Raw genomic sequence first — 21,074 nt, 5'->3', positions numbered from 1 at the left:
ATATATCCTTGAAGAAGGATGATTCTTGCACGATGCGGCTGAATTCACCTGTCCCACTTAGTTTCGTAGGTATACTATACCCCCGGCAGCCAACAATGTCACGTGAACTGGGCCTCGGCTGGTTATTCGCAGTCCGGGGCACTGTTTGCCTCGAGTCTTCCGTGTGCACAACTCGGCCCTTCAGCTTGCAATGTGACAACCGACAACCATGTTCGGAGCCCGTCAAGTTGTACATGCCCGGCTCCGTCATGCCGCAGCTCAACGCCGTCCGGTTCCCAGATTACTACCTTATCTCTCGAGAAATGTTAGCTCAGTCGGTTATCAACCTGCTCCTAAGCGGCGTCCGTGGTTGCGACGGTTCGTATACGCCGGTATCTTTGGCGGAATCGGTCTCGGATATGGGCACCACTTATGCCAATACCTAGACCCGCCGCTTACGCCGGGATCGCCCATGGATGAATCCCTGACAAACTGGTATAATGACGCGGTCGACAAGCTCCCCCTCATGAAGGAATTGCGGGAGAATCCGGATTATGTCGAGACCAAAGTCTACGGTAACTTTTCAAAGGAGGATAAAGCACAAAGGCTCACGTCTGGGCCGCTGAGCGGAGCCTCGAGGTTGGCCTTCCAGGTGTGTGATTACCGTTTTGCAATATTCCCATTCAGCGATGCGCTGCATCTTCACTGAGACGTTGGCGCCGGAGGCCTTGCTGGCATTGCAAATGAAAGGATAGTTGAGCAAATGCGGCGAGCTTATGCTGGTAGACTGGCCACTCTTTGCTAACTGATTGGGTCGCACAGCGAGTGTTCTGGAATCACAAAGATAAGACGGCTTACAATTTCGTATACATCGGACATGGTATGGAGGGATGGCCGTTTGTTGTCCATGGCGGCGCACTAGCCACCGTACTGGACGAACATCTAGCTCGAGTGGCTATCCAACACTTCCCTGAGCGCACTGCGGTTACGGCGAATCTAGATATCAACTATCTACGCGCGGCCACGTCGAACGGGATTTACGTCTTCAGCGCGAAGCTAGATGAGGAACGGAGTACAGATCGCAAGGCTTACGTGATAGGATCGGTACGTGATAAGGACGGCAACGTGTGCACCGTAGCCAAGGGGCTCTTTGTAGTCCCTCGAGGATATAAGCTGCGGAAATTGGAAGGCGCCTTTTGATCCTCGCTGACTGGTTCGGTTGGCACCTACATGAGCTCAATGGAAGAGGTTCATTCCATCATACTATTTGGATGACATCATGCAGTAGGCGCTCGTTCCATACTCTGTATGCCAGTGCATCATGGTCAGATATGAAAGAGGTCGACGCAAAACAGGCGATTGGAAGAGCCCCAGACATTCCTCTCTTTCAGCAGACAGTGTTTGCATGCTTTACATCCCGCTAGATTATCTGCGACTCCTAGGTGCAAAGTGCCGAACTTGTATGACCTGTAGCCAGACCCTGGTCCTTCCTGGTCCTTGATTGCGTCGTTTAATATCCCCCGATCATCGCGCGCAGTCCTGAAACGGTCATCTCCGTAAAGCGTCGCATGGGAAGCGCGTTCATTTGCCAGCTCTCCATGACAGGCCGTTTGACTTCGACTAGCCACTATCTAGATTCGGCCAGTGTTACTGTTATTGGACACGGTCCACGTTTTCCATGCAGGATTCTCGGAACCCCCGCATTGTCTGTTGTGCTCTTCTTTAGCAGTAGCCATACCTGTTCTTCTGTCGGCAATGCCTCAACCCCTCAGTGATAATTTGCCGCGGCCCAGGTTCGAGGAACCATTCGAGATCTGAGGTTTGTCGGTACTGCTCGTTCGTTGTTGTCACTCAACGCTTGCTTCTAGGTGTTATCCCCACCTTCTGGGTCCAGTATACAAGTGTCAGAATCCGGGGTAAGAGAGGGGCTAGATGGCTGGTTTGTGCTTTATAAAGTCTTGCAAGACCCGCAATGTTAAGATGCCCATGCTTATTCGAAGCTTGGGTATTTCTTACCTACTGCACCAGTCTCCACATATTTTATTACATTGACCTTAATCCGTTCACCTTTTCTACTTGATTGATAACCGTCGAGATGGCTGCGAGTCCTACCGATTCCGGTCAATTCCAGGTAGAGGAAAAGTCATCAAGCCAGACTTGCGACAACATAAAGCCAAATACCAGCCATCAGGAGCATGCCGAGACGTATGCTGACGAGACTGGGCTATCTCAAGATGAACAGGAATCTACCAAGGTATGAAGCACTCGTGCTGGATCAGGCTCCTCAAGAATGCAGTTATTAATTCAGTTATTGATTCATATTGAAGATGACATTCCGCCGATTCATGGGCTTCACAGCCATGGCCTTTCTCTGGACTGGTAGTCAGATCCCCGTCTACCTTTTCGGTGGTATCCCTCCCATTATCTATGGTGATATCGGCGGAGTGGACAGATGGGTCTGGTTTGTATGTACTTTCCCTTATTTCGGGTCAGTTTGAGGACTGAAGAAGTTAACCTATATACTTAATAGGTTCTAGGGAATCTCCTGGCTCTAGCCGGTGTTTGTCCTTTCGTTGGTTCCCTCTCTGATCTCATCGGGCGCCGTTATGTTGCTCTTATTGGGGCTTCGCTGGTCACTGTCGGAATGATTATTTGCTCAACGGCACACGCAATGAATACCTTTATTGGTACGAATCAATGCCATTGCTCATTTCTCGTCCGGTCAGATTGAATCTAATATAAGCAGCCGGAATGGCCATCGCCGGCGCAGGTGCTGGAGTCAACGAGCTCACGGCACTGGCTGCCACAGCCGAAATGGCACCTACTCGCCAACGAGGCAAATATGTCGCTGTCTTGATCTTTACCATTGCCCCATTCGCGCCATCAGTGCTCTGGGCCCAGCTGATAGCAGATGCAGGCAGTTGGCGTCACGTCGGAGCTTTCTGCGCCGCGTGGAGTGGGCTTGGTTTGATCATTACAGCAATCTTCTATTTCCCTCCGCCTCGAGTTAATTCGGAAGGCCTTACTCGAGCAGAAATCATCGGCAGGATTGATTTCGTCGGCGGCTCTCTGAGCATCGTGGGTTTGATTCTTTTCATGGCTGGAATGCAATGGGGCGGTTACCAAGTACATTTTCTCGCTCTGTGTAACTGTCTATCCATGTTGACTAACTGACTACTATAGTATGACTGGGATTCTGCACACGTTCTCGCCCCTCTTATCCTCGGGGTAGTCCTACTAATCGCCTTCGCCATCTGGGAAATTTACGGCGCAAAGTTTCCCATCTTCCCAAGCCGCCTGAAGCAGGAGCCCCGTACACTAATTCTAACTCTCGTCATTACATTTATCTCTGGTGCCAATTTCTTCTCGGTGCTCATGTTTTGGCCTACACAGGCATTCAACGTTTACGGCCATGACCCAGTCGATATCGGTATCCGCAGCCTTCCCATCGGCTTTGGGATCATGGGTGGCGCCTGTATTGTTTTGTGGCTCCTTAGCGTCCTTCGTGGCCACAACAAGGAACTCCTAATTGCTAGCAGTGTTTTGATGACGGCAGGTTCGTACACTCGACAAACAAGCAAGTTGATGGACATTCAATAATCTGACTCTAACCAGGATGCGGCGCTATGGCCGTAGCGGACGTCGACAACATGCATCAACTCTGGGGCATTCTTATCGTCGCAGGCCTAGGTATTGGCGGGATAGTCGTTCCAGCATCCATAATCACCACCATAATCTGCCCAGATGTACGCTTCACTCATCTCTACCCCCTTATTCATTGCTTAATCTGATAAATTTCCCATTGCTCAGGACCTGATCGCCACCATCTCAGCCCTAACGCTCTCCATCCGCGTCGTGGGTGGCAGTATCGGCTACACGATATATTACAACGTCTTCGTGAACAAGTTTGTCCCCAACGCAGAGAAATACATCGGCGGCGTTATGTCCATGCAGCTCAACATTACAGACGTAGGTCTGATCACCGAGGCAATTGAGCTGACAAGTGCGTCTCTCCTGGAAGGATTGCACGAGATTCCCGGAATAAACGGCAGCCAGACCGCTTATGAGGCTGTCGTTCTTGCTGGGCAGCTTGCATATGCGGAGAGCTACAAGTGGGTATATTATGCCAGCATTGGGTTTGGGGGCGTATCAATCCTGGCGGCGTGCTTTTTGGGGAATATTGCCAATTATATGGATGATCATGTTGCTGTTGTCATACATTAGGGCTTTGGTGACTTTGAATGTTTTTGGGGTGGGTGGATCTCTTTGCAGGATAGTAAAGTGTAGTGTTACCTGGAAGGGTCGAAGTGACTGGGTTAAGATAATATAAATATATCTAACCCCACAGAATTCCACTATATATTTTGCCCACCCCAAATATCTAGAGCACTGCCTCAATCCGATTACTAAACACTTAGTAGTTCCGACGTTGATAGTTGGCATCCCTCATGTCCTAGGATTGAAGATGGATCTTTGCGTAACTTTTTTCCCTGTGTTAGCCCTTGCTGATACTTCTCCAATTCTTAACTCCACCCTACCATTTCAGTTCACGGAAACCCCAACCACACCTAAACATCTTCTATTCTGTAACTACTGATGTTATAAATAACTCAAGGTGCTTCCACACCAATACCAGGTATTACCATCTACAAATAGCTAAAATGGTATACCATATTTTACTTCTAATCAGTGAGTACACCTCTGACATCGCACAGTCCACCGAAGCCCTGTACCTAGACGACGCCACCCTATGCACAACAAGCACGCAAGTAACCTCTTCCAAGTCGTTTGCCAATCTAAACGATGAGGAAAAGAGGCTTGCAAGGAACATCAGCTCTGGAGCCGACGAAGACAGGACCGAGGATATCTTCGCCGTCACGACACAACAAACGGTCTTTTACCCACAAGGCGGGGGACAACCAAGTGATACGGGTATTATCGCAATCTCATTGTGCCTAGACTCAAGGATGAACGCAGAGGCCAGCATTTCTGAAGGACCTAATGCAAATGGTGAAGCCGACGGGATCTTCCAAGTCCTGCTCGTCCGCAAAACAAGCGACGGGAAGATCCTCCATTTCGGACGATTCGCTAAGGTCCCTTTAATCAAGCAACCATATTTCACTGCACACCAGCCGGTAACCTTGCATATTGATGCTGCCAAACGCAACTATCACTCGCGCTTACACACAGCGGGTCACGTTCTCGGCCTCGCAATGCGCCTTTTATCTACGACACTGGGCGAGCGCAAAAAGGTCAAGGCGAACCATTTCCCCCGCGAGGCGTGCTTGGAGTTCGAAGGATTGCTGTATAATGAGCATAAGCCGCTCATCCAGGCAAAAGTCGACGAAATCACTGATATGGATCTTGATGTGAGGATTAGCTGGTGGAGCGAGGAGGAGGTTGAGAGGCGCAGAGACGAGCTTGATATGGTGGAAGGGCGAGAGGTGGGCGGGATGGGGAGAGTGAGGGTTGCGGAGATTGGGGATCTGGACGCGAATCCGTGTGGGGGGACGCATGTGGTGAGCACGAAAAGAACGGGAAGGATTGTGATTAGGAAGATTAGTAGGCAGAAAGGGATCAGTAGGGTTTCGTACGAGGTCCCTGTCTCTTTAGAGTAGAGGGTAGAGGGTTGAAGGGTTGAATGTATGTACATAATCGATTGACGATCAGGGTATATAACAATATAGTATAATCGTAGCCATTCATATTAGCGTCCAATTTAACCAAGCCCGACTCAGCTAAGAACTTGATTCATAGAAGACCTCTTCGGAACAAACGTCGAGCTCCCCGGCGCCTTCCCTGGCTTCCGCCTATCCTCCTTCCCACGCAGTCCCCGACTAAGACCCCCACCTAGTCCCCTAGCCAAAGAAGCAAACGGAGACGCCCCCCACTGCTCCAGGTCATCCTCGGCATGGCCATGGCCATGGTCGGGGTTCACCAGACCATCAATGGACCTCGACGCCTCCCGTCTGTTCTGGGATCTATACGCAGAAGCTGGATTGGAACTGTCGCCCTCATGGACCGGGGATGAAGCCCGGCTCCAAGCCAATGGTGAAGAGGCCACTATATCAGTCATGCCGTGATCTGCGCATTTACAGCCGCAGCCTGAAGGGCAGAATTGTGAATTCGGCTCTTGGTCGCTGTCATCGCTGTGCTGTTGGGTTGGATCTGTGGAGGCCACGGAGAGCCAGTCGCGGTAGCAGCTGAAGCAACAGACGTGGCCGCAGCCGAGACACGGTGTGAGCATCCCTTCGACTACTTCGTGGCATATAGCGCATGGAAGCTTGAGTGGCAGTCGCCGTGTGGGTTTGCATTTGAGGCAGGTTATCGAGGTCGCGTCGCCCTTGGTTTTGCTCTTTCTCGCGGCCAATGCGGCGTCGACGGTAGTTTGGATGGCGAAGATGGATAGTTGTGGAGCCCCGCAACCGATGCAATGTCGTTGAATTCCAAGGCCTTTTCCATCCTTGTCTGCTGAGATTTCTGGCGAGGTTGTTCGGAGTGGACGTGGTAGAGAGAGCGAGTCTTCAGGGCTACTAGGGCCTCCTTCACGAGTGGGAGCATGGTTTGGTTGCTTCAAGTCGCCTATTTTCAGTATTTCACTTCGCTGTATCGGCAGCCCCCAAACAGACAGCAAGTGGGCATAGGCCATGCGATATGACCGGTATAAGCTATCTTTCTTGGGGTCAAGGAACAACGCTTGTGTAGCATTATCGCTGTCGAAAGCACCTTTGTTCTTCAGCGTCACCCGAACTTTCTTCGTCGGTTTAGCATTTTTTGGAGTAAGCCTTTCGCTCTCCGTATCAGAGTGGGTTTGTAAGCTGGATATAACTGCTGGCGTGAGATGATCATTGTTTGTAGACGCAGGTCTAGGTGTAGTAATGGAAGGGGTCCATGTGCCGGACGCTACGGCTGTGCGAGGACTCTCAACTTGGGCATGCTTCCTCCTAAGAAGGTCGCCTGCTGGAGGTGAAGCTGAGGATGGCGCAAATGTGTTGAAAGACCTGGTGAGAGACGACGCGAGAGCTGAACCAAAACCAGAGCTACTTCGTGGCTGTGCTTGTTGATCGGGAGAAGCTGCTAATGACGCATGCTGAGTGACTGCCCTGCGCTCGATACCTAACCCGCTCGTACGAGAAAGCAAAGGAGGGGTTGTACCCGCGGAATAAGGGGGCGTTGTGCCCACCCGCCACAATTCAAAGGATGATCGTCCCGAGCTTTGCGCACCAGGTGTGGCATGGCTATCTTTCGGTGTGGAGTTGAGCGGTGTCACCGCTTGCGATTTGTTCGCATCTAAGGTGGTGTTGTTATAGACATCTAGAGGAAAGAAAAAGTGGTCTGCTTGTTCCGGTGGTAGTTCTCCCTTGGACGGAGACCGCTCGAGGTTTGGCTCGTACAGAACGCAGGAGAGCATCGCAGCCATTTGTATGTCACCAACCTGCTCGAAATGAGCAAAAAGAGCCGGAATGAGCAAATTGCCGCCAAAAGGATGGTTTCCCCATTCAACGACATTTGTTGTATTTTGAGACGTCTTGTCGGGATGGAGTGCGTCGAAACTTAGGTCTATAGCACTATCTTTGCGCTGAATGCGCAAAGACCTGCTCATACTATTCATGACAGGAGGTGACCTCAATGACTTTGTTTGCTGTAAGATGAGCTTGACCAGGCCCCAAATACGAGCCAGTTCATAGTAACCATGATCAAAGGCAACCGCCGCGTTGTGGGCACAAACATCAACGACTTCGCCGCATATACGGTAAGCAATAGCCAGCTCTCGCTTGGCCGGCAGTATACCACTTAGATCATGAATTGTAATGACATTCTGCGGTGTGTCAGATGATCCTGAAGTCATCCCGCCGACAGTCGACCTCTGAGAGTTGTCTGTGGAGCGTGGCCGGTACATCCCAAGACTACCAACACTACGCCATGTTTGGGGTGTGGGAAAGCGATGTTGAAGACCTGAAAGAATACCCGACGACCCGGAAGAGCTCGATGTCTCAGCTTCGGAGTCATCTGAGTACTCTGAAGCACCATCGTCAGTGCTTGCTATGGTACCTGTTATCCGTGGCCCTGGTGAACTTGTTTCAAAACGTCCAAATCTCTCAAAGAGATTATCAGATCTTGACAGTCTCGTCATTTCCTTAAACCCGAGATTTTCAAGAGAGTATGCTGATTTATCTTTCTTTGTTGGAAAAAAGCATACAAGGCGGCCATTATTGCCCCAGACCGCTCCACACTCCCTGGCCCTAGGTACCATCACGTTTGCGTTAACAGGTCGAATCAACTCGGAACTCATTGCTAGGTCTTGGCTCTGCGATAAGCCAACCTCATCCTCATCACTGGATTCGTCGCCTCCGTCATGGCCATTTGTTGGTGATTTAATAGTCTCCGCTGTTTCTCCCAGGATCCAGGCGATGCTCTCTTCGAGGCTGCTTTCACCCAAAAGGTACCGAACAACACCTTCAAGGCAGCCCCGCTTGTATGACAGATACGTCTCAGAAATAGTTTGCAGCTCCGCAATAATCTTGCTGGCGAGCTGGTCACTGACAGCCGTTGTCCTCTGCACGCTGAATGTGGGTACTGCGTCCTTTGGGTAATCTGGTGGGAACTTGATGTCCACTCGAATGAAAAGCGAGGCACCGTCAGCGCCCCATGGCCCATGCAAAGATATTGTGGCTTTTCGCCGCCTTATATCAACTGACTCGAAAGCCACTTTTGTGAACTTTTCACCCACGTGAGTTATCTCGTCCCCAAGCGTTTCGATATCCCATCCCGATATTTTCACGCCTCTCATCCAGGCAATCGGGTTGGTGTCAGTTCGCAGACCGGTTCTACTCTTCATTCCAATCCTCGAGTCGGCATTGCCTCCTTGTATCCAGGCGGGGGCGTATGGAATTGATATAGTATTTATACCGGCGCCGCGAGAAGACGGAGGCACGGGAGTCGCAAATCCTGGTGACAAAGTACCATCTTCCTCTAGTTCGAGGCCAACATTCTCGTCCCGGAAGCTCCTATAGACCGCTCCCTTCCGTGTGATGTTCAGATTGGATATGAACGATTTTCCTTTCTCGTAACCTACTCTTTGTAGAACATCAGGATCGACCCGGTGTAGACGGAGTTCCTTATCAGTACCCCAAGACACTAATTGGAATTCTCTGTGGTCGATGCCATCAACAACATCACCACGAGCCCTCCAGAGAAATTCTTTAACCTGGCCTTTATGGCCGGGAAAGCTATGCACTGGAGCGAGGTGGTTATCAGGATCCGCGCCCTCCACAGCTCGACGGCTGTACAGATGGAGATCACTGTTCCCTCTCTGAGGCATAGCCAAGACACCCCAGCCAAATGGCGTATTCCGTGCACGCCAAACAGGAAACGGTGTCTTGATCACTTTCTCCGGTACATCGTCCTCCACGGTATAATCCCAGAACTTGATTGTTTTGTCCAAGGAACAGGTTGCTAAAGCCCCGGGTCGGACCCTATTCCAGTCAACGCCGTAGATCTTAGTATCGTGAGCTACGATAGATCGAATCGGATAGGCTCCCATCCGCTTATCCCAAATCCGAAGGTACCTGTCGTGAGAGCTCGCAATCACATTGGGATTTTGTCGGTTCCACTTTACCTGAGTAGCTCCGGCGAACCAGTCTGAGAACGAGATAGCCGGCCGGGAAGTAGCTCGGAGATCCCAACAGTGAACGAAACTATCGACTGCACATGTCGCAAGGATATCAGGGTGATGTGCTGAGAAGTTTATATCCGTGATGGCGCGGGTGTGTGCATGCAAGACATGCTCGATGGAATTCTGGTAACTCCGCATCGCCAAGTTCCATACCAACGCCTTCTGATTAGATGTGCTAACAACCCAATAGTCTCGAGCAGCAAATGGAGACCATTGAACGTCCGCAACTTCCCAAGGAGTATGGTGTGGAAGATACCGAGGTGGAGAGTAAGGTGAATCCAGGTCAATAATGTGAAGACCCTCCTTCGACGCCAGAACCACGTCTCGACCGCATGGAGAGATAGACATGGAACCAACCGGTTGGTCTACATGAAAAGAGCTGTCCTCTCCAAATGTCGGACTATCAAAGGCCGAAGCCAATGGCTTCGGTTCATTGGAGTCGGACATTTTCGGCGCTATTAAATACCAGTCGTTGAACGGCTCTGCCAATCTTCTCTACCGGAGACGGTTTTCAACAGACTGGTGGACACATTGACCGCAAGAGCTGCAAGGACCTATAGTAACTAGCATCTCGAACTAACACGATGGTTGTCACTGTCGACAAAATAATGTAGGGCGGCTCAATGGATAATCGTATGCACAGCGCATAACGTGGAGAACCAGCTGTGAGCGGACGGGTCTAGAGTTCTAGGCCTAGCGACCTCCATAAACATATGAGATGGATTGAAGACCAGAGATGTGACTTACAAGTTAGCGGCAGGCCAGACGACAGCCCCGCGGAAAGATTGGTCGTACTGACAACGAACAACAAGGAGCTACACTCCGCACTGGATGCGGCGGGCCTTAGCTCAGCGCAGCGGAGCTGATTGCGCCAAGAACAATGCTTAGTCAACGGGCTCCGGCTACAGAGGCCGAAAGAATCCTAAAGTGCAATGCCCCTCGTCCGTTACGTCGTTGAATCCTTTTGCGATGAGTTCTATTTGGAAGGGCAGGACCAACACCGTCATTTTCTGACAGCCCGTCGGTTTCTTCACCCTAGGACTTTCTCCGCGCTCCGATTTTAGTTGTCTTCGTTTACACAGCAAGCTTTTTTAGTTCTTCAACCAAACAAGGAGGAATCTCGAGTTCAAGTGTCTCCCCGCTCTCAAACATCCACAAGCCTCTCAAACAGCACAAAATGGCGGGATTGCCGAAGAGAATCGTGAAGGAGACAGAACGGCTTTTGTCAGATCCGTATGTCTCCCACATTCATCTTGAGAACTCTGGTCAGTACTGATCCTTTCCCGATTAGAGTTCCTGGCATCAACGCTGTCCCTCACGACGACAATCTGCGCTATTTCGATGTCAGCATCCATGGCCCGACATCATCGCCATATGAAGGTGGCATCTTCCGCCTCGAGCTATTTTTACCTGAAGATTATCCGATGGTTCCTCCCAAAATCCGGTTCCTGACCAAAATCTACCACCCCAATATTGATCGTCTCGGGCGGATTTGTTTGGATGTTTTGAAGAGCATGTCATCCAACCTTTACGAATACGAGTGCGTACGAAATTAACCTCTTCTAGGCAACTGGTCTCCAGCCCTTCAGATCCGTACCATATTACTATCTATTCAAGCTCTGTTAGGGGCCCCCAACCCTGACGATCCCCTTGCAAACGATGTTGCGCAGCGCTGGAAGGAGGACGAAGCGGCGGCAATCAAGACGGCAAAGGAATGGACCATAACCCATGCAATGACTTAGGCAATCCGGATACGCCATTTATCTGCCGTGCGAATGACCATCGACGACATCATGATGAGACCATGAGAAAAACATTCGACTTTGGTGTACCCTGCATTGATTTGTTGGGTCATTTTATATTCTAGAAATTTAGCCCTGTTTCTTCCGTGGAGGGAAAGAGCCGTGTGTCATTGAATACATTTGCATTTCATTCTAATCCTGGTTCGTCTTTCCCTCAGAAACTGATGTAACGGCGATGGGCGACTGCTTATCACTTCCAGGCATGCCGCATTTCAGCTTCCTGCGCTACTTGCAACCATGAATTACTATTCAAGACTTATTAGAAATTTCTTAAATAGAATTGCTTACATTCACTCAATTTGAGGTCAGACAATAATAGGAAGACTGTAATATGTTCAGGGTTTGTAGTCTTTCAGCTTGTGTACTCTACTGCTTCGAAGTGCCCAGTTGAAAGGTTAGAACTTTCTATGCCATCCGGATTCCGTTTTCTATAATGAAAAACCATGTTCAGAATGAATGTATTGATTGTTATAATCCAATGTTATTCACTGCATTGATGAACACAGTAGAACAGCTCATAGTTCTTTCAGCCTAAAGCATCATCAACAGAAGAAGCATGACTTTAGATAATCTGCTCATTCTTCTATATTGCTCATGCGCCTGGCCCGTCTCAGTGATTCTAGGTCTACCTTCAAAGTTCTCCCTGCACAATTTAGTAAGTCCTTAATCTGTGATCTCAAGTAAGAATGGGCATAATGGCAAACAAATCAAAGAAGAAGAAGTCACACGGTCCGAAGGGACTTTCTAGGTAAGACACAATTTCTTCCGCCTTGTTTGCTGGATTTGGGCAATAGTCCCATTCTGCTAACAGAAGCAGCAGCAATAACGTCAAACCACTCCAGGTCTCTGACTCTGAGAAACTGCGTAAGAATAACACCAAGGCAGCGGTGACCTCGTTCCATGTTGAAGACACCGATCGCGCTGGCCTACCTTCGCCACGACTTCCCATATCCGAATCTTCCCAGTGCCTTAAGCAACACAAGCCCACTCAAGCGGACTCCCCGAATGAAAATTCAATTCGAAGGCGTATTCGAACCCTCACATTAGGCTCGACAAAGACGCCCTCCGGTCTCAGACACAGCTGGGAATTTAAGTCCTCCTCGGCCCAAAGCTCACACATATGGTCGAATTCCTTTCGTGACTCCGTCTCAACACAAGAGAGCAACTCGCCGCAAGACAGTCCAGCTTCGGTTTTAACGATTATTCAGAATCCGAAAGAAAAGGGACGAATTGATAGAACATCCAGCTCTTCCAGTATCCTGAAATACATCCGGTCACCGACTGGTATGGGCTGATACTCCTTTGTCTGCTGCTCGTTTGACAGCTAATACTGCTAACGATAGATTATATGATGATCGACCTCGATTACTGCGAGGCCCAGGCAGCTATGAACAGCAGTAGGCCCAACACAAGCGCCCCAAAAATTGGGAAGAGCTCGTTCGATGAACTGGTAAGTATGCACCATGCACACTGCGTTTGGACTGACACCCGAAAAGCTGGCCTATGTCCGCCGCGTGACCAGAACCGAGATTCGAACGATAGTAGTCGATGAACTCAAGGCACCTTGCAGACCGAACGAGGCCAGAATCTGGGATCATAGAAACCTTTGGTGTGTCGATTGCCGTAAGAACTGTCCCATTTGTAATATGGCTTGCTGTGTGAAAGAAGAAGTTGATCAAAAGGCTGCCGATGAGAACTTAAACAAGGAGGTAATCAAACAGGCCAACCATCTTGCAAGGATCATAGAATATCTCAGCATCCATGCCAAAGATGTTAGCACCTTCTCGCAGTGTACCCTTCCCGACGGGTGTGGGCGTTACGTGTGCCCCAACTGCTGTGGTGTCTGTCCGAACGAGGTATGCCGCGATATTCAATGCAAGGTAAGCGTCGCGGCTGCACATTATGCAATATCAATAACTAAATATGCCTTACAGGAATGCAAGCCGAATGTTTGGGAGACCTGTGATTGGCACAATTGATCATGACCAAAGTTGCGCGCTCTTAAATTATACTCTCTAAGAGTCTCAGGGAGCTGTCGGATCTTCCGAAGGGGTAGGTGCTAGATGTCCACTTATCTGACCTAATGAGGACATAAGTTTCCAACCGCGTTGTCAGCCACCATTCCCCTCTCAATCAGAGCAAATGGTTTGGATGTCAGTTATGAATAAACAATTCGCATAAATTGAAAGGAATCTACTGCGCCTTGGGGCCACTCAAGAAAAAATGTCTATGAGATGCCGAATGCCAAAGGAATAGCACTGAGATATATTGACCATATAGGCATAATATTTGAATACAGATAATAGCAGATTCAAATGCATAGGCATATAGAGCTATCTCAGCGACTTACTTCGTAGATGAAGGGTCAAGGGCAGAGCGGGGTCACGTGGTCCGCTTAGCGAGCTCCGCACCGCACCACCTCAGAATTGTGTCAGTCTAGCGAAGCACGCCGCGAAGACCGATTCGACTCAACCACCCAACGCCAATCGACAACATCTCGTCCCAACCGGTCGCGCATCTATAACGTTCAAGATGCGTACCTACGACGATTCTTTCAGCGGTCAGAAGATCTACCCTGGAAAGGTGCGTTCTGTCCTCCCGCCCAAATCCAATTCGATGAATCCTGGGCTCCGAGCGAAGGCCCAACAGGCTTCACGGTCGATCGAAATCATCGTTATTTGGAAGGCTTAATTTGAGAATGTTTGTTGACAGAATGGTTTTGGTGCAACAGGGTAAGCTGTACGTCCGCGGTGACAGCAAGATCTTCCGCTTCCAGAATGGAAAGTCCGAGTCCCTCTTCCTCCAGCGCAAGAACCCTCGCCGGATAGCTTGGACTGTCCTTTACCGTCGCCAGCACAAGAAGGGTATCTCTGAGGTCCGTACCGCCTTTTCTTTACCACTGGATTCGATTTTCGCAGTTGGAATGATACATCTGGGGACTGCGAATGGTTTACCCCTCGGCCGATACTATGGGTCGTGAAGAGATGGAACATTCCGAAAGTGTTTTGCGGATAACATTGGTGGCATCGAAAACAGAATGCTGACCATTGATTTCAACACGAACAGGAGGTTGCCAAGAAGCGTACCCGCCGTGTCGTCAAGTCCCAGCGTGCCATCGTCGGTGCTTCCCTCGACGTGATCAAGGAGCGCCGCTCCCAGCGCCCCGAGGCCCGTGCCGCCGCCCGCCAGCAGGCCATCAAGGACGCCAAGGAGAAGAAGGCTGCCGCTGAGTCCAAGAAGAAGGCTGAGAAGGCTAAGAACGCCGCTGCTGGTGCCAAGGGTGCTGCTCAGCGCATCCAGAGCAAGCAGGGTGCTAAGGGTTCTGCTCCCAAGGTCGCTGCCAAGTCTCGTTAAGGAATGAATAACGGTTCGGCTTGGGATTGGGTGCGGAAGGCAAGAGTTTCATGGACGAATTTTGGGAGGTTACTGGAGCTGGAATATGTGTTTTCCCTACCACCAAAAATGAAATGTTCCAAAACTATCGGCGTGCAAGACGGCCTCTTACGGGTTTAACGGCTCTCAGATAAGCTCTATCAATCGCGCCACGGATGCATGAATGAAGATCCAGATGGCCGCGGGATATATCGTGCTAGTGTAATTCCTACATGATCTTGCTGTTCACTCCATGCGCATCCAGATATTCCAGGGGTCGACTGTTAATTGATATGCCTGGGCTTGAGACTCCGTAGACGCCCAGTCAATGTGCAATTAATACGAGGGTGCTGTTATCGGCAGCAACCTTGTACTTCTCCATAAGATGGGGGAATGCCATGGACCTGAGTGATCAATTGACGCAAGTCTCCCATAACGCGGCGGCTTGACCTAAAATCCATATACCGCCCCGTTGAGCCTCCGCGCTCCAGAGTCCTGTCCCGGAATAGGGCACAAACCTAGGCTAACCTAATTCGTCGTCCGCGTCTGAGTTCAGACAAAAGAACTTCCAAGTATCAGCAGAGTACGCTGATATTGATAAGTAGGCAAACATAAGACCAATAAGCAAGTAGAATAAAAAATTATAAGGACACTGCCTCCATAAAGCGCCCTCCCAAGACCTCAGGGACAAAACTTCTCAAGTGGCAATTCACTGCCTCAGGCCGTGTCCAGTGAAGTGACGAAGCGACACTGTTGCCTGCTGACTCAGCCGCTTTCCGCCCTGCCGAATTTGCCATCTCGCTTACAGGTCAGCACTAGCGCGATTCGCCCACAGATGCTCAGCGCAAAGTGGTGACTCAGTCAAACCCCCCCTACAAGATTCCACCTCGATTTTTCAACTTCCCATCTCGATCCGACAAGTTCTACATCGCCAGCAGCCATGGGTAAGGTTCACGGATCTCTCGCCCGTGCGGGTAAGGTTAAGTCTGCTACTCCTAAGGTGGGTTATTTCTCTTCTCTACTATATCGATTGCCCCTTCGCTGTGCTAGATGGGAAGGAAGTCTTCGGTGGGACTTGTCTCGTCTCCCTCTCCCTGAGATAGGCAAGAAGAGATGGAAAATGGATTTCCAGAAGACCGACGTTGGATGATAGAGGAAGGATTTTGTGATGGAAATGACACAGCAAGGCAAAATCGTTGGGAGTGTGAAAAAGCTGACGAGTTCTCTTTCATGATCTAGGTCGAGCCCCAGGAGAAGAAGAAGCTCCCCAAGGGTCGCGCCATGAAGCGTCTCAAGTACACTCGTCGTTTCGTCAACGTTACCATGACTGGTGGCAAGCGAAAGGTACGCCGATTCTGATACTCTGATACTCGGTGAAGGAAGAGAAGACTCTGGAAACAGCCTCTTGGCCAGTTCCTCTAGATTTTTCATTCTTCTTTCCTCGAACGACACCACTGGGAACAACAGGCTTACACATATTTTCCGTTAGATGAACCCCAACCCCGGTAACTAGACATACCCTAGCGGAGGAACGAAACTGGTAATCGCGGCGGGTTAAAATGACGATGACGACCACGAAAGAAGAGAAAAGCACAATCATAAACGGCCTGGACGGTTATTATCCGCCCTTTACCTAGTCAGAAAAGAGTTCAATCAATCGACAAACGCCGAGCACGCGAAGACGAGAGATTTCGATCCGGAAAAGGAGTGGTACGGAGACGGTTTGCGGTTTGCGGTTGGTTCTTTTCATTGCATGGCTAGTTACTTACGGGTCTCGTATCTTCATCATCAAATGGGAACTTCAACTTCGTTACTGGGAATTCATATTCGGCCATGGTCTTCTCCACAAACAGCTTCATGGCTTTCATCTTCCAGCAGTACATATCTAGACCCGGCGGCGCCATATTCGGTCTTGGCGGCTTGGGTATCTGTTTCGTCCTTGCTCTGCCTGTGTAGTTACATGTTTCAAGCCCTCCATAGCGCCTGCTGCTGTACCGCAAGACGATCCCCGACCTACTTGGGGTAAATGCGCCAAGTACTCAGTCGATGGATTCTGTGGCTGGTATAGATGATGTATGGTTGGTTCCCCAATAACACTCATTTGAGCAAGGGTAACCTAACCAGATTGAAAGTGTATGTGGAATGCCTTTCATCTATGTGTATTTCTATCCCTTAGCAGCGAACACTGCCAGTAAGTCTTGACATCCACAAGCCTTTGAGCGCCAGCAGACACGTCCGGTCACGGTCCTGGAACATGGAAAAAGCATGAACCTAGCGCCATCGCATTGATTATCGATATCCCTAATAATAGTGAGCCATTTCAAGTCCGGCCCTCTTGAATCCACATTTCAAGTAGAACCCTTCATTCGCCTCGGAGCAGTCAAGAATAGTCTAAGCGGACGAACGAGTTAGTAGCTAACCGACCACGCTTCCGAAAGGAAGGACTAACCTTATAACACCCAACCTTTTCTGCAACGAAATCCAACGCCTGAATTACCCTCAATCCCAGTTTCTTCCCCTGTTGTCCCTTCTCTACAGCAATATCCTCAATGTGTCCTACCATCCCCAACGAGTGTATAAACTTGCGCTCGACAATCAGACTCCCCGTAGCCACGATCTTGTCCTGTCCGTCCACGATAACAAGGAGGTAGTATTCGTCGTTACGGGCCGAGATCCAGTCATACCGCTTGTTCCAGGCTGCTTCATCGATGTCGCCGACTGTCGTCAGAACGCGCAGTACGTCGAGATACCCGCGGCTGAAATCGGAGCGCTGCACGGGGCGAATCTTGTATCCCTCTGGGAGAGCGGAGGAGACGGCAGGGGAGATTAGGGACGTGGAGAAGAGAGGTGTATCTTGAGAATGTGAGGTTGAGACGGTCATTTTGACTGTAGCAGGAAATATGGTGGCTTGTTGATGAGTATATGTGTTTCGATATTGAGGGGATGAGTCGAGGTGGCGGTGAGGAAGATTGAGTTTCAGACTAAGTATGTGAACAATGTCACCATACGGAGTCGTCAGGTTGAATCGAGAGTGGAAGAAAAGTTACTCGGGCTGTCAACAAAGAAGGCTGAGGCGGGGAGATATAGGGAGTCTTTGGCCAGGAACCTGAAAATCAAAGGAAGGAGCTGAACCATGGTCCCACTTGAGACACCGTGGCGCAACTTCAAGATTCAAATTTGGGATGTAGTCGATTCAGAGTTATTTATTTATAGATCTGATTTAAGGAGGCCCAGTGTGGTAAAAAGGCGTTCTTATAGTATACTGGATCTGCAGGGGAAAAATAAAAATAAAAAATTAAAGTGTCTATGGTTTTTTTTTTTTTTTTTCGCTTTGGTTAATTTTGAAGGGATTCTGGAGCAGTGATGTTCTTCAGGAGATGGTCTAGGTTAATTTCCAAAAATAACTAAGGCAAACCTAGGCATAGGAAGCAAATAGAAACCAAAGAAAAAGTACATTCATTATACAAGTGTGAAATAGCTAAACTCGCTACAATGTTTTATACCACTTTAGTACGACACCTCCCAAATCTCGTCATGCTCGTCATGCTTGTCTATTTCTTCTCCTTAGGGCTCAGCATCAGCTCTGGTCGGACATACTTGTCAAAGTCCTCCTCGCTAAGAGCCTTGAGCTCCATGGCACTCTCTTTGAGGGTGATACCCTTCTTGTGGGCGTTCTTGGCGACCTTGGAAGCCATGTCGTAACCGATGACGGGGTTGAGGCAGGTAACGAGCATCAGACTGAGAAAGTTAGCACACATGAAACAGTAAGGCGGGTACGTAAAACCTACCTCTCGTGGAGGAGAGTGCTGATTCTGGACTCGTTGGCCTCAAGACCAACAACGAGGTTCTTCTCAAAGCTCTTCATGCCATCGGCGAGAATGCGCACACTGTGAAGAAGGTTGCGGATCATGAGTGGCTTGAATACATTGAGCTCGAACTGACCGTTCATGCCACCAATGGTAGCAGCGACGTGGTTACCCATGACTTGAGAGCAGACCATGGTCAAGGACTCGCACTGGGTAGGGTTGACCTTGCCAGGCATGATGGAAGAACCAGGTTCGTTCTCAGGAAGGATGAGCTCACCAAGACCGCAGCGGGGGCCGGATCCGAGGTAACGGATGTCCTGGGCGATCTTAAACAGGGAGCCGGCAAGGGTGTTAAGCGAGCCGGAGGCCTCGACGATTGCATCATGAGCAGCAAGAACCTCGAACTTGTTGGGAGCGGTCTTGAACTCGGTGCCAGTCATCTTGGACACCTCAGCGGCAATCGCCTCGTCGAAACCCTTGAAGGTGTTAAGACCAGTACCAACGGCAGTACCACCCTGAGCAAGGTAGCGCAGGTGGGGCAGAGAGGCTTGGACGCGCTCGATGTTGCGGTCGAGCTGGGCAACGTATCCGGAGAACTCCTGGCCAAGGGTAAGAGGAGTGGCATCCTGCAAATGGGTACGGCCGATCTTAATGATGTTCTGGAAGCTGTCCACCTTCTTCTGAAGGGCATTACGAAGGCTCGTAAGAGCAGGAAGCAGAGTGTTCTCCAGCTCTAGAACGGCGGCAATGTGCATGGCGGTTGGGAAAGAGTCATTGGAGGAAGCGGACATGTTAACGTGGTCGTTGGGGTGGACGGGCTTCTTGGAGCCCATCTTGCCTCCGAGAATCTCAATGGCACGGTTGGAGATAACCTCGTTGGAGTTCATGTTGGACTGAGTGCCGGAACCGGTCTGCCAGACGACGAGAGGGAAGTGGTCAAGGAGCTTGCCCTCGGCGACCTCAGCGGCAGCCTGCTTGATAGCCTCACCAATCTTGGGATCTAGACGCTATTAAACAACGCATTCTTGCCTAAATTTTATCAGACAGAGCTTACCAAGGCCAAACTTCATGTTGACGGTAGCAGCAGCACCCTTGAGAATACCAAAAGCCTTGACAACAGCATCGGGCATGCGGTCCTGGGGCTGGTTGATGTCGAAATTGCCCAGTGAACTATCCATTCGTCAGCCTCTTAGACTCTATTTCCTCGCGTAACTCAAGTGACGATGCCTTACCGCTGAGTCTGCGCGCCCCAGTACTTGTCGGCGGGGACCTAAACCGTTTGATTAGATGTCATATGTGATCGTCTCGGAACCAACTGTCGTACCTGGATCTCGCCAAAAGCATCACTTTCAGTGCGAGTCTCGGAAGCCTAAATGAGGATAAAGTCAGCGCCTTCTGATCAAATGTCCTCGCCGGACCGTTCCACAACGTCGAACATACCATTGCGACGGTTGAGCTGAAGGATCTTTTGCTGGAGAAAGACTGGAAGGACTGAAGGCGGGGGAACTGTGTAACTGGTCGGCTATTGGAGCTCAACGCGCGTCGGCTAGTGAACGAGGCGGGGGAGCGAGCAGCCAACGTCGCGGCCCGGGCCAATGCGGAGGTGTTGGAGGCTTTGGCAGTAGCATGTGTCAAAGAGCTCATCGAGCGCACCGCGGTTCTGGAAGCCATGGCGAAAGATTAATGTAGATGCCGAAGGGTATATAAAGACGGAACACCGAGAGTTGCTAGTAACTGTGGCAATTGGGGGACAGTGCACTATAGAGAGCTCTAGAGAAGAAAAGAAGGGAGGAAAAAGGACTCCGAAAGGCGGCCAGCACAAAAGACTTATGGATCCAGTTCACCGCGACAGCTCCTGCCCCAGAGGCCTCAAGGTGCTTTCCTGTTGCTGCCGTCCGGCCGCCGGCCGAATACTCCCGGCCCGGTATTACACAGTACGACATCGCACATTTATATAAGAATTTGCCTGAAACAGCTGTATGATACGGTATCTAAGATTGGCGGATAAACCAAAATCCGTTGTTCTCCCTTCATCCTTGACATTCTTCTTCCAAGTTCCAAAGCACGGCCACTCCAATGTCAAGGAACAAATTCCCCCGTCAAAGTTTCTATCATCCTTCTCTTGAATATTTTGGCCGATAGACTGCGTCGAAACCGCTGAGGCGTGCGCAGCTACTGCAACTCCGGTCAGTTCCACTCGTCCGTCTGTCGCTTCAGCCTGTCCGCAAACACTCCGGCTTCGTTTCGGAGAGGGTCTATTCGACACTGAAGACCAAAGCCGTGCTAGTCGGAGAAATCAGGGGCCTATACGTCCGGTTTTATAATGAGTCCGTGACCGTGAACGAAAGTCAAGAAACCAAAGTAAATTTACATCGTTTGACAGCACAGGTAGAGGCGCTCCCGCGAAGGGTTTTTGGAGGTATGACATCCTCGCTAAGG

General features: G+C 50.1%; 10 protein-coding genes across 10 annotated transcripts, besides 1 other annotated feature; 7 read left to right on the top strand and 3 right to left on the bottom strand.

Annotated features, from left to right (window-relative positions):
• Positions 1-21,074: part of a sequence feature (contig 1.160 1822..146980(-1)) that runs on past both edges of the window.
• ANIA_11106 (ubiquitin-specific protease UBP6) lies at positions 209-1,179 on the top strand (the record flags this gene model as incomplete). Its single annotated transcript, XM_050611832.1, has 2 exons — positions 209-631; positions 802-1,179. 2 exons carry the CDS (start codon positions 209-211, stop codon positions 1,177-1,179), a joined length of 801 nt encoding a protein of 266 aa, XP_050467814.1.
• ANIA_11103 (putative MFS drug efflux pump) lies at positions 2,075-4,203 on the top strand (the record flags this gene model as incomplete). The annotated part of the gene is made up of 7 exons (XM_676877.2): positions 2,075-2,233; positions 2,307-2,444; positions 2,510-2,666; positions 2,726-3,105; positions 3,163-3,535; positions 3,595-3,725; positions 3,790-4,203. 7 exons carry the CDS (start codon positions 2,075-2,077, stop codon positions 4,201-4,203), a joined length of 1,752 nt encoding a protein of 583 aa, XP_681969.2.
• ANIA_11110 (putative alanine--tRNA ligase) lies at positions 4,641-5,597 on the top strand (the record flags this gene model as incomplete). Its single annotated transcript, XM_050611831.1, has 2 exons — positions 4,641-4,930; positions 5,036-5,597. 2 exons carry the CDS (start codon positions 4,641-4,643, stop codon positions 5,595-5,597), a joined length of 852 nt encoding a protein of 283 aa, XP_050467813.1.
• ANIA_08701 (Mtc5p) lies at positions 5,714-10,102 on the bottom strand (the record flags this gene model as incomplete). Its single annotated transcript, XM_676878.1, has 1 exon — positions 5,714-10,102. The coding sequence occupies one exon, from the start codon at positions 10,100-10,102 to the stop codon at positions 5,714-5,716; it is 4,389 nt and encodes a 1,462-aa protein (XP_681970.1).
• Positions 10,634-11,747, top strand: ANIA_08702 (E2 ubiquitin-conjugating protein UBC13). Its single transcript, XM_050611830.1, has 4 exons — positions 10,634-10,888; positions 10,947-11,167; positions 11,222-11,598; positions 11,658-11,747. Exons 1-3 carry the CDS (start codon positions 10,833-10,835, stop codon positions 11,395-11,397), a joined length of 453 nt encoding a protein of 150 aa, XP_050467812.1. The 5' UTR covers positions 10,634-10,832; the 3' UTR covers positions 11,398-11,598; positions 11,658-11,747.
• Positions 12,153-13,436, top strand: ANIA_08703 (uncharacterized protein; the record flags this gene model as incomplete). Its single annotated transcript, XM_676880.1, has 6 exons — positions 12,153-12,205; positions 12,278-12,741; positions 12,801-12,907; positions 12,954-13,080; positions 13,123-13,337; positions 13,392-13,436. The coding sequence occupies 6 exons, from the start codon at positions 12,153-12,155 to the stop codon at positions 13,434-13,436; spliced, it is 1,011 nt and encodes a 336-aa protein (XP_681972.1).
• Positions 13,914-15,025, top strand: ANIA_08704 (60S ribosomal protein eL24). The gene is made up of 3 exons (XM_676881.2): positions 13,914-14,040; positions 14,189-14,332; positions 14,524-15,025. The coding sequence occupies exons 1-3, from the start codon at positions 13,990-13,992 to the stop codon at positions 14,809-14,811; spliced, it is 483 nt and encodes a 160-aa protein (XP_681973.1). The 5' UTR covers positions 13,914-13,989; the 3' UTR covers positions 14,812-15,025.
• Positions 15,686-16,662, top strand: ANIA_08705 (40S ribosomal protein eS30). The gene is made up of 3 exons (XM_050611829.1): positions 15,686-15,829; positions 16,069-16,173; positions 16,319-16,662. The coding sequence occupies exons 1-3, from the start codon at positions 15,770-15,772 to the stop codon at positions 16,340-16,342; spliced, it is 189 nt and encodes a 62-aa protein (XP_050467811.1). The 5' UTR covers positions 15,686-15,769; the 3' UTR covers positions 16,343-16,662.
• On the bottom strand, positions 16,970-17,889 carry gup1 (glucosamine 6-phosphate N-acetyltransferase). Its single transcript, XM_050611828.1, has 2 exons — positions 17,279-17,889; positions 16,970-17,220 (listed from the first exon to the last, which is right to left on the bottom strand). Exons 1-2 carry the CDS (start codon positions 17,708-17,710, stop codon positions 17,131-17,133), a joined length of 522 nt encoding a protein of 173 aa, XP_050467810.1. The 5' UTR covers positions 17,711-17,889; the 3' UTR covers positions 16,970-17,130.
• Positions 18,264-20,450, bottom strand: ANIA_08707 (fumarase FUM1). The gene is made up of 6 exons (XM_676884.2): positions 20,076-20,450; positions 19,960-20,004; positions 19,868-19,905; positions 19,690-19,805; positions 18,618-19,635; positions 18,264-18,567 (listed from the first exon to the last, which is right to left on the bottom strand). The coding sequence occupies exons 1-6, from the start codon at positions 20,304-20,306 to the stop codon at positions 18,381-18,383; spliced, it is 1,635 nt and encodes a 544-aa protein (XP_681976.1). The 5' UTR covers positions 20,307-20,450; the 3' UTR covers positions 18,264-18,380.

Source organism: Aspergillus nidulans, chromosome III (genome assembly GCF_000011425.1).
Source record: "Aspergillus nidulans FGSC A4 chromosome III".
Lineage (NCBI taxonomy): Eukaryota > Fungi > Ascomycota > Eurotiomycetes > Eurotiales > Aspergillaceae > Aspergillus > Aspergillus nidulans.
The sequence above is the reverse complement of the archived record's forward strand: the minus strand, read 5'-3'. Positions and strand labels throughout refer to the sequence as shown.